This window comes from Ziziphus jujuba, chromosome 7, assembly GCF_031755915.1.
Source record: "Ziziphus jujuba cultivar Dongzao chromosome 7, ASM3175591v1".
Lineage (NCBI taxonomy): Eukaryota > Viridiplantae > Streptophyta > Magnoliopsida > Rosales > Rhamnaceae > Ziziphus > Ziziphus jujuba.
This window is the reverse complement of record NC_083385.1, coordinates 3,837,358-3,848,908: the sequence shown is the minus strand read 5'-3', so window position 1 is coordinate 3,848,908 and position 11,551 is coordinate 3,837,358. Positions and strand designations below refer to the sequence as shown.

Sequence of the window (11,551 nt, the reverse complement as noted above, 5' to 3'; positions counted from 1 at the left end):
TTTTAATGATTTGATGGGTTTATTTATTTATTGGAATGGGCATTAAACAGTCTTAATGGGCCTTCATTGTTTCCTTTTTGGATTTTGAAATTCGAAAAGTCTTTTGACAAAAGAAGGTGAATTAAGGAAAAAGAAATAACAAACAATCTCCCCCTACACGTGTTTTTTCCGAGCAAGAACAAGAGTGAAAAAAAATTTCTAGCATATATATATTTTTTATTGTAGTGTGGTAAAGATTAGATGCATTTAAAGTTCGAAAGAAAAGTTTTGATGGTGGTGTGTTCGAGGATTTTCATATCATTGTATTCTGAAAGATAATTGTTATGAAAATATCTGAACTGATATGATGAAAGTTATCTTAAAAATACTGTGATACTACACAGATTTTAAATAATTTATTCAACTAGCAGATCACCAAACAAAAAATGATACAAGTAGTTAATAATTTATTTTATTTACTTTTTCTATATTTTGATTACATATTTTAGATACACATGTATATTCATATATTATTCCTATAATATTTTCTTACAACCTCAACCTCTACGGTGGCATAACAATCCTTTCTTTTTTACCTTTTTCCTTTATTTTTTTAAACATTTTAACTACTTCTATATACGTTTTTATACGTACATACATATATGTGTGTATGTATGTATACCTGTAGACTGCAAAGTACACACTGATCAAAGATATGCCCATATTTACCTGTCTCCACGAACGAGCTATTTATTCCGTGCATTTTTTTTGTCTTCTTTTCCATTGATTGTATAAGTATTGCTGAGCTGATCAGTTGTAAAACATAATAGATTGATTGATTTTGTTCAAAATGTGAGGAAAAAAGCTTAGAAGTAATTTTAATGGTGGGGCAGAACCAAATTGAATTGTAGGTTTTCAAACCTCAAATATTCAACGTTGTTTTTATGCACCGTGCAAATTTCACTGCTCATAAACATTATCGTGCTTTCTTTCAGCCAAAAAAAAAAAAAAAAAAAGAAAAAGAAAAAGAAAAATTATCTTGATTTCGATGAGGATTGATGAATGACTTCTGTTCATAGAACTTTTTTTTTTTCCTTTTAATATATATATATATATATAAATATCTTATAAAAACATGGTAAGTATTTAGCAGACCAAGTACATAACAAAATGAATATTTTTAAGGGAATATTTCATTTAGCCCCTCTCAATTTTACTTTAATTATAATTTGATTCATGTTTAAAAAAAAATATTATTAATTTTTTATCTTCAATTTTTACTAATTAATTTTAATAATAAAAAATTATAATTATATTTTTATAATATTATTCGTCCTTTGTTAAACCGGAAAGCTTTAATAGTTGAAGGATAAAAGAGTTGCCAAATGGATCTCTACTAGAGGCTCATTAGCATCACCAAAATGTGAAAATATTCCATACCAATTTTTTCTTACATATGAATGATCAATCGATTGAAAAGGCTTAATAACCAAAAAAAAACAAATAGCATGAAAAGACGTGCATATATGAGCTGGTGTTTGATTTTTTAAGCTTGATGGTGCAGAATATCCAAGTAAATGTTATACAGGGAAGGAACTGATTTTTTTTCTGTTTGGGTTTAAAGAGTGAAGAAAGTGGTTGGTCGTAGGACACTTTAATCTCACATTCGCACACGCAATGCATTCAATTAATTTTTCATCGAACATGTTGTGGTGTGCCCACTAATGATCCAGCTTATAATTGATGAGTTGTATCAATTTTGAATTTCAATATGTTTAAGTTTGGACCATTTTGTATTTTTTTCTTCAGTTTTTTTTTAATTAAAAAAAAAGAGAAAGTATATTAAAATCATATAAGAATTATATTTTCAGGATAAGTTAACGGTTGATGATTAAACAGTTAAAAAAAAAAAGAAAAAAGAACGACAAAACGCATTACTCAAAATAAGAGACTCAAATCAAAATTAAAAAACAAGTTAATTACATGTTAATATTTTATATTTTGGTCAAATTGTATATTGAATTTTAAAGTTTAAAATATTTTTACATTAAAATTTTAATTTTTAATTTATTTTATATTTATTTAATATTCAAATTGAAAGTTTAAAAATTGATTACTTCATTTAATAAAAAAAGCTAATCACTTCTTTTTTTTTTCAATTTTTTTAAATTTTGTTAATTAATTTAAAAATTAGAATAGCATAAAATAAATTATAAATTTAAAATCGAATAAAAAACGTTTTAAATTTGAAAGTGTACAATTCACACAATTAGGAATTTGGAAATGGCCAAGTCAGTTCGCTCCCGCGCCAAGGAATGCTATCGTCATTTCGATAGTTCCCTCGCAGATTGCATTTTCCTATTAGCAGATGCCACGTATCTGGCGAAGATGTATCGCAAAAATAAACGACGTCGTTTTAATGCCTCAAAGAGACACATAGCCACGCTCCTTCAGTTTTTAGGGCTTAAAGGGGCGGCTCCTGGGTTTTAAAAAGAAATTCACACACACACACACTCTCTCTCTCTTTCTCTCTCTGTGTGTGGAAAGTAGAAGAAAGGAAATGGCTTTCTGGGGTAGGTTATTTCGTTTTCATTTTCATTTTTTTTTGGATTGCCGAGAATTCGTGGGAATGTTTTAGCAAAGAAAATTTTTAGGCTTTTTTTTTTTTTTTTTTTTTTTTTTTTTTTTTTTTTCTCTTTTATATATATATATATATATGTATATCAGCAACCAAATGAATATTTTTATTGATACCATGCGACGATATTGTGTGTTTACTAAATCATAAATTTGTTAAATAATTATTTCAGGAATTGAAGTAAAACCCGGAAAGCCTTTTACTCATAAATTCGATGACTTGAGAGGACGGCTCCATATTTCCATGGTAACGTTCTTCACATAAACTCTTATTTATTTATTTATTTTTATCTGTTACTAATCTATTTTTCAAGTTTTATAAGCTGTGCATGTTTGAATTATCTCTGAGCAGAAGATTATTTATGGAAAAATTCTTGGATATTGAATGTTGAGAGTAGAACTTTGAGTTTTTATTTTTTTATTTTATATTTTTAAAAATGTGTCTTTTGGTCTGGTAATTCAATTCCAACTTTCTATCTGTGATTTAATCAGGCGACGTTGGGGTTCGGTAATGCTACAAATAAAAGCATACTTCAGTGTAATGTAGGAAATAGGAGCCCTGTTTATCTGTGTTCTTTGTATCCTGAAAAGACTGAATCTTTGCAACTAAACTTGGAATTTGAGGAGGCTGATGAAGTCATCTTCTCTGTTATTGGTCCTCGGAGCATTCACCTCTCTGGTTACTATCTGGGTCGTGGTCGAAATACCTGTCTGAATGATGATTCGTATCCTTTTCTTGGTTTGGGACATTCTTTTTTCCATACCCTTAGTTGTCTTGAATAAAGTAGATGGCTATAGTGGATAGAATTTACTTGTTTATCTTATTGCTTGAACATTTTCTGTTCGTTTTATGTTTTCTAAACTATGATGGCTAGAGAATCCTATGGGGAAGATATTGCTGACACAGACACACAGAGGTCATGTGACAGTGATGAGGATCGATATGAGGATAGCTTTATTGATGACGGAGACCCAAAGTTGTTCCCTACTTCACCTATTTCCAGTGGTGGAGGTACGTGTTCAAATGTGAACTTTATGCAGGATTCTTGATTTTTTCCCATGAACTCTCACATATATGTATTTAATATTTGGTATGGGATATTAGCTATAGAGATGTTTGTTGGTGTTCCCTATGTACCAATTTATCATCTCTTGTACAATATATTTCTTAAATATATGTAGTTTTTGTGGTACTTATAGGGGAGATTTCAGATGATAAGAAACCTAAGAATGGAAAGGGCAGCCATAGACGACTTAGGAAGAAGTATCAATCGGTTGAGTCTGATGATGAGGGATGTTCTCAACCAAAAACTGTTGCCAACGGTACTTCTAGTGTTCCAATCCCTGAAAGCGAAGATGACGACACTTTCCCAATTTCCTCGTTATACAAGAGTAAAACCACTGCAAAGGAAGGTACACAGGAAGCTGAAGAAAAAGTAGACAAGGGAACTGATGAAAGTGGCCACAAGAAAACAGAGGACACTGGCAAGCATGATGCTGAATCAAAAGGAAATATTGTTATTATTGTAGATGGTCAACCAAAAAGGTAATGAGTTAGCTGGTAATCTTGGCTATTTTATCTTGCGCTGAGAGTTTGTTTCTTAAAAAATTTGAATTTGTAAAACATTTTAGCTTCTGTTAACTATTTATCATGTGTGTTTATGACTACTGAACACTGATTGGGGATGTTTGGACAAATTAAATGCACATAAAAGGCAAAAGCACTGGTGTTACACTGTTGTTTGTACTATTGCATAGAGGACTAAGAAGAGAGAATATAGAAGATCCTAATTACTTTATAATTCGTTGTGATGTTGGTAATATTATATTTCTATGATGTTGCAGGCTTATTTTAGTGATGTCAGCCCCTTTTCCCTGTGTATTGCCATCATGGTTGCCATATTTAATGCAGGAAATCTGATGTGCCAGTTGATCTCTTAATACCGTCTTCTGAAGAAGGCCGTGAAAATGGTGGAATGCCTAAGAAGAAGCGCAAAGAGCGGTCAGCAAAGGGGAAATCATGTGAAACTGATGAAACACAGCAAGCAGATGGTCTGGCCCATGATTTGATTGTAGAAGATAAAAAAGAGCAGGAGGTGGTGAATGATAAGTGAGTGTATTATATTTTTTGTGCTTTGGGTATAAAGCACCCACATTTAAGCATGCTTACTCATTCCCTGCAGATGTAAAGACTATTGACAGTTCTCTTCTTTTGTTCTTGTTTTTCCCTGTGTATTCAGCAGTGGAGCTGAAATGATACATAATTTCTTACAGTCTTCCACTAACGTAAACCCCAAAAGTGAGGAAAGGCCAAAGAAGAAAAGGAAAGAGCTTGGAGAAGATGAGAAACCTTTTGAAATTGACAGCGCTCAAAATAGAAAGGTTGGCAAAGATAATAAAGCCCAGCAGGATGAGAGAAAAGCTGACATAATGAGCCAAAATTTGCCTTCTAGAAGTGAGCAAAATAAGAAATCAGCCAATGATTTGTGAGTATTATGCTCTTAAGCATTTGATTATAGTTCTATATCAGTCATCCCATACTGAATATGATTCTTCATATATTCTGAAGTAGAAGTTTCGACCATGAATCCTGTGGGTTGGCCGATGAAAATCTTTCCAAGGATAATAAGGTTACAAAGAAGAAGAAGAAGAAGAAGAAGAAGAATAAAATACAAGAGAATATGGAAGCTGTACACGCGGATATACCTCTCTCATTAATTGAAGAGAAGAACACTCCTTGTGTAGAAATGGAGTCCAAGAGTACCGATGTTGAAACTTCTCGTGTTAAGACCTTTCCAAATGGGCTGGTCATTGAGGAGCTAGAAATGGGTAAACCAGATGGAAAAGTTGCTGTTTCGGGTAAAAAGGTATATTTGAATTTTGATAGGATCAGATTCAATAATAATCTCTTTTGTACTTTATTTTCTTTGTTTTCCTTTTCCTTTTTTATTTTTTTAATTTTTTATGGTCATCCAATGTCATGCAGGATACCTTTAAGCTAAAATAATAATCCTGGCATGGCCAATGACTGAATAATTTGAAATAACTTGGTTTGTGGTTTCAGCTTTCTGTGTACTATGTTGGCAAATTGATGAATGGAGAAGTAGTTGACTCAAATGTTGGTGGTTCGCCCTACAAGTTTCGGCTAGGTATATTACCAAATTACTAACATAAGATAATATCATGACGTGCCAAATATAATCTGATTTTTATTATTACCTTTCAATTTTCTTTTTTTCAATATCTTTATGTGCTTGAAATTGTGTTTACTTGGCAGGCAAGGGAAGAGTTATAGAGGGTTGGGATGCGGGTCTTGAAGGTATTTTGCCCGTTTAACTTTACGTTTTAAAATTGAATTTCTTCTCATGATTGTAATTGCTTTTTTTTTTTATTTATTTATTATTATTTTATTTTTTAATTCTGACCGTTAGCATTGTTGATCTTCAGACATGCGAGTGGGTGAGAAAAGAAGACTTACAATCCCACCTTCAATTGGGTATTTCCTTAAAACTTTGGCTGCATGCTAATATCTACTGTTACTTTTAAGTAGTTTGTTTGGTGGCTAACTTCCTTGATGTCTGTATTTTCTGCAGTTTTGGGAGTTATGGAGATGGTAAAAATATACCACCAAACTCGTGGCTGATTTATGAAATTGAATTGGTTAAAGTCCGATGATTTCACTTACCCCACTGCCCTTTGTTTCTTTCTTTTTACTTTTGGAGTATCAAAAACAAGTTTTGATGAAATATAGGTGTTAAATGCAAAAGCAAATCCAAGATCGGATGTTAGCCGGTTTGAAATATAAATTTTTGTTGTGGCAAACTGGTTCTAAACTTATACCAGACGGCTGTCTTTTGTAAGATCAGATTTTATTGTAAAGAGTACTTCGTTCATTCTATTGCAAATATTAAATATAAAAATTTTGAATTAAAAAAAAAAAAAATCAAGGCACATCAGTGCTTGAGAAAATATATATATAAATGTTTGTGGACAACTTGTTGATAGTGGCAAATCACTATTAGCTTCAGCATGTTGGAAATACGACCAAAATAATTTGTGGAATCTTGAAGTTAATCAAAATATATAAAGACGCTGCAAAGTATACATTTTGATTCCAGATTACATTTTGGTTTTCCAAGTGTAGTTTAAAGATCTAAAATGGAAGGAAATTCAAAAAGAGCCAACTAAATTCCTCATAGGCCTTCCATTACATAAGCAGAATCGGGAGCGGCAGCTTGGGATGGTATTTACATACAGTCCATTCTATACAAAATTTGAATTGCCTACTATAATATCTTCTGCAGACTACACTGGCCATTAATGAAACACAAGAAAACCAACAACGGATACTAAGTTATCAAGTACACTCCATTTTCGGCTCTGGTTTAATCAGAAAAGTTCTAGCTTCATCATCGCTAACTTCACTGCTTGCGAGAAATATCCCAAAAAAAAAAAAAAAAGACACACGATTAAACAACTGATACATGCAAAGAAGAAAAAATAAATAAACAAATGAACTCAAAGCAGGCACTTGAATAGCAGCAAAAAAGAAAAAGAAAAATAAGTATAGAAATATATAACCTGTCCACAGCTTCTGTCTTCGAGATCAAGGTTAGTTCTTTCGACGCAAGAAATTCACAAAATCTGGTTAAGTTTCTCTCCTGGGAGAATTCGCAAAGATGATGAAGAAAATCATTGAATTCTTTTGGTTCCTGCATCATCAGAATGAACAGGCAATAGCATAAAAACAGAGAACAAATTAGAATTTTTAAGGGGGGAGAGAGAAAGAGTGCGAGGCCATACTTGCTCAAGGATACAAGCCTTGCGAAGGGCAACTAAATATTCAAGTGCCTTAGGATATATCTTCTCACTAGAAGTGTCCTTCAATAACTCAAGTATTTTGGTCTTCATTTCCTTAATAGCTTTGTCAACCCATTCTGGACTATCTCCGCGTGAAATCATGGCTTCAAAATCTTGAATAGGTGTCAAGTCCCCAATTTTCTCAATCTTAACTGCAGATGCATGTTCAATGGCATTGGTATCTGATTTATCAGGAATGTGGGCATAATCCTCTCCCTGATCTGACCCAGATGGTTTCTCTCGCAAAAGTTGCCTATTTGATTTCTTCAGCTGAAAGCCAAATTAAAGTAAAAATTGAGTGCCTGTGAAAAAATTAACAACCACATAGTATTTGAAATGCCTAAGCAGAGATAACCTTTTTGTTCTCCTTGACTTCAAAACAGTTACAAAATGCATCAATAACTGACTTTCTTTTAGAAACTAGTTCCGGATCAGGTTCAGTAATCTTCTTGAGAGTTTCATCGAGTGGAGGTACAGCTGCATCTGGGTGCTTTGATTTCAACTCAACAAGACGGTAAAAACGCTGAAAATATATAAAATCAGATATTAGTGTCATCTGGAAAGCATATTACAGGTGGTAAAGACAAGCCGCCCACGCTCCATGCTAATCTCTCAGACAGATTAAATATATTTCATCTAAAAATTCTGAAAATAAACATCTCTGCACGACCACTTCAGTGTCAGTGCAACAGTTTTTTTACAACTTGATCCGGAAATTAGTGCAATTCATGGTCCATGGAGGTGAAATGCGCCTTCATACCCTTCCTTGCACATCCTACGACACCAATTACCCTATACAATTTCTTTCACTTTTCCACACTAAAGTGACGTGCTGCAGTACCTTAATATATTGAGGGCACTAATTATGCTCTAAGAATTAACCATAAATGGGCAATGAAAGGAACCAGAAGTCAAGAGACTGAATCAGAAACGAAAAATTCATAATTGAGTACCTCCAAAACAGGATTTGGTGTAGAGTTGGGCAGCAGAGCTTCCTCTTGTCCAGATGGTGCAAGGTCAAACATGCTTACAAAGTTATCTGCAGCCTCCTGTTGAAGTTGATTTGGTTGCACCGATGCTGGCAGATTGCTAAAAGAGGGGAATTGAAATTCACGGACATCTTCAGCATAAGGAAGTACGTTGAAGTAAAATGAATCACACTGTCCATCAATAACATGAAAAGAGCTAAGATTAGGGAAACTTAAACCATTAAAAGAACACACACATAAGAAAATATAACGAACTCCAAGAAAATATAAAATGGATTTGCATATTAAGACTTGAGACTCACAATATTATCTCTATCAGATACATTAGGTGTCAAGACCCCAACAGTGACATTCCCTTGTGCTTGTCTCCAAACACAACGCAGAATTGCTACTTTATTCATTTCTTTCATTACTCTTGCTAAGGCAGAAACAGCAAGACTAGCCTTTGGATTTCCAGGTTCAGCAATGAAAATATTGACATCTCGCATGTAATAGTGTCTTTGACATACAAATATATAGATAGATAAGGAAAAAAGGAAATATTTATCAAGATATTATCATTTCAACTAACATATCAAAAATCAAATGATATCCAGATAAATTGAAAAACATTTTACCGCAGTATGTTATCAGCATTGGTAAATCCTAGAAGCTTCACACCCTTTTCTGGTTTAAACTTGACAGCATCCCATTCTGCAGATGATATAGGTACTACTTGAGGTCCATAACGGTAACCTTTAATCCTTTGTTCTGGAGGTACAACTTTACGAGGATCTTCAATACTTTTGTACTCATAATCCACTTTGACTTCATGCGTGGCAAATTTATCAGTTGATGGAGCTTTGTCAGAATATTTCTTCAAAGAAGGGAACTTCTCTTCTGATGTTTTCTTGTATACCCATACCTAATTAACATTAAAGTTCTCAACAATACATATATATATATATATAGATATCAGTTTTTCTGTTTTTTGTTTTGGTTGAAACATATATCAGTTGTCTTCAAAAATAAACTTGCAATAGACATGATAGAATTTATAAATAACAAGCTGACACAAAAAGTCTTACCTTAATCTTCAGTTTGGAGCTGATTTCTAAATCACCTCTGAATATGGTAACTGGAACTATATTCCGGGTCCTAAGTGCACCAAGCAATGAAATCGGATTTTCAACGTATACAAACTTTGCACGTGTTTTCTTCGAAAATATATCTAATAGATGATCATTCTCATCCACAATTTTCTTATTTCCTTCCCCCCTATGTCTTCCCCTTACAACTATACTTTCCATTCTGATGCCATATGCAGTCATTTGTTCAGCAATGGTGATGATTTGGTCTTCTTTGGTTCCTTCATACGGTTCTTTAATAGGACAAAGCGCATCAGTAATAAGACAAAGACGCTTTTTCCCCTTTTCTGTTTTATCATATTTCTTTATCAGCATATCCATCCCGACAATTATAGCATCAAGAACTACCAACAAAGTCAAGGTTCCAAGGAAATGAAATTTAATACATATGCAATTGTAAATTTAACAACTAACCACATGAAAGTTCTTCTTCCTAGAAAATACTCCAATACACAAATGAAAAACTATATAATTTATCAGCATTACAAATAACGTGCATAAAATTCCAACAACTTCAAACTGTAGATATCTAGTGGATACAATCTCCAGAAAATGTCCCTCGAGGAAGTTGTTGTAAAGATTCAACAAGATCTCCATCAACAACTCTGATATCCCGTAAAACCACCACATGTTCATATCCACCCACTTCCTTTGTCAATTCGTTTTTGGTGTCTGGCAATCCGAGCAAAAATGTATCATCAACTTGCTTCCTCAAAAACTTACCGAACTATTTATTTCTAAATATAATAAAATCCAGCCCCCAACAACAAAAATAAATAAATAAATAAATAAATAATATTAATAATAAAAATAAATAAAAGAAAGGAAATCAGAAATAAACCAAGCACATATCATCGTTTGTTTCAACCAAGTGTACCTTCCGTGCCAAACAAGACAACTCCAACTGAATCATATTTTTTATAAATGAGCTGCACAATTAAAATAAAAGTCCAATATTAAGAAACCTCGTGAAAGCATCACTCACTAATACTGTACCAAAATCACTGACCGTTCAACATAATGAGTAAATAAATCAGTGATACCTTTTTCACCGCTAGCATAGAGCAGACCTTTTCAGCCTCCGGAATATATTTGTGCATAGTCGGACCCACATCGATCAACAAAACCAGAGCTTCCTATTCCCCATACATTTATCAAATTTCATTATATTTAAATACAATGTCAAAAACCCACTTTTTTTTTTTTTCAAATGTCCAAATTCTGCCTTTTAAGAATCGCAAATTCGATTTTATCAAAGAGATGCGAGTACAAATTTTAGCAGACTCACTTCGTTTTCAATATCTAGGTGAATATTAGTTTTAAGATTCTCAAAAACAGAGAATATGTAGCAAAATCTATGGTTTTTGGATTTGAGAACCAACTAAAAATCGTTTTAAAAAAAGCCAAAGTTAATAGTGAAGAAACTTTGAAACCAGAAAAAAAAAAAAAAAAAAAAGCTTGAAATCAGAGATTAAAGTAGAAAATCTTTCAGAAACTGCGTTACCTTGTTACGAGCCATTGGAAAGCAGAGAGAGAGAGAGAGAGGGGCAAAGATTGTGGAAGAAGCTGGGTTTTATTTTAAGTCTAATTTTCAAATTAGCCGCTTCATTTTATAGTTTTTACAGATATATCTCTTTGTTTTTTAAAATTGAAATTTATCATGTTATATTTCATTCTATTTTGTTTAAACTAAACCGAAATATAGATAAATTTATTGATATTCAATTCTTTCCTAAAAACTTTTATTAATGAAAGTTTTGATAAAATTATTGATTATTTAGCATTTTCTTATTGGGTAAAAATTCATGCAACACTCAAATAATATTTGAGTAATAATATGAGGAGTTTAATTAAAATAAAAACAAAATGTAATTGTGCAAATTATAATTACAAAACAGGGAAGGTTATTTTAGAATTTTCTGTATTTTAAAACGTGAGGGAGAGTGAGCGTCGTTGTTC

At 32.6% G+C, this 11,551-nt stretch overlaps 2 protein-coding genes across 4 annotated transcripts; one reads left to right on the top strand and one right to left on the bottom strand.

The window, feature by feature from the left end:
* The first annotated feature begins 2,417 nt into the window (after positions 1-2,417).
* LOC107435699 (peptidyl-prolyl cis-trans isomerase FKBP53-like) lies at positions 2,418-6,514 on the top strand. Of its 3 annotated transcripts, none has more exons than XM_048478826.2 (12): positions 2,418-2,552; positions 2,790-2,863; positions 3,109-3,341; positions 3,492-3,628; positions 3,817-4,162; positions 4,529-4,726; positions 4,857-5,102; positions 5,186-5,483; positions 5,681-5,765; positions 5,894-5,935; positions 6,064-6,112; positions 6,210-6,514. In XM_048478826.2, the coding sequence occupies exons 1-12, from the start codon at positions 2,540-2,542 to the stop codon at positions 6,289-6,291; spliced, it is 1,803 nt and encodes a 600-aa protein (XP_048334783.2). In that variant the 5' UTR covers positions 2,418-2,539; the 3' UTR covers positions 6,292-6,514. The 3 variants fall into 3 exon arrangements, with proteins under 3 accessions (XP_048334783.2, XP_048334785.2, XP_048334784.2); XM_048478828.2 differs by having other exon boundaries at positions 2,419-2,552; positions 4,860-5,102; XM_048478827.2 differs by having other exon boundaries at positions 2,419-2,552; positions 5,189-5,483.
* Positions 6,515-6,655: 141 nt separating this feature from the next.
* LOC107435698 (ATP-dependent DNA helicase 2 subunit KU80) lies at positions 6,656-11,223 on the bottom strand. Its single transcript, XM_016047327.4, has 12 exons — positions 11,097-11,223; positions 10,636-10,728; positions 10,470-10,521; positions 10,133-10,264; positions 9,533-9,936; positions 9,083-9,369; positions 8,768-8,963; positions 8,430-8,636; positions 7,832-7,999; positions 7,420-7,746; positions 7,198-7,328; positions 6,656-7,040 (listed from the first exon to the last, which is right to left on the bottom strand). The coding sequence occupies exons 1-12, from the start codon at positions 11,109-11,111 to the stop codon at positions 6,974-6,976; spliced, it is 2,079 nt and encodes a 692-aa protein (XP_015902813.2). The 5' UTR covers positions 11,112-11,223; the 3' UTR covers positions 6,656-6,973.
* Positions 11,224-11,551: the final 328 nt, after the last annotated feature.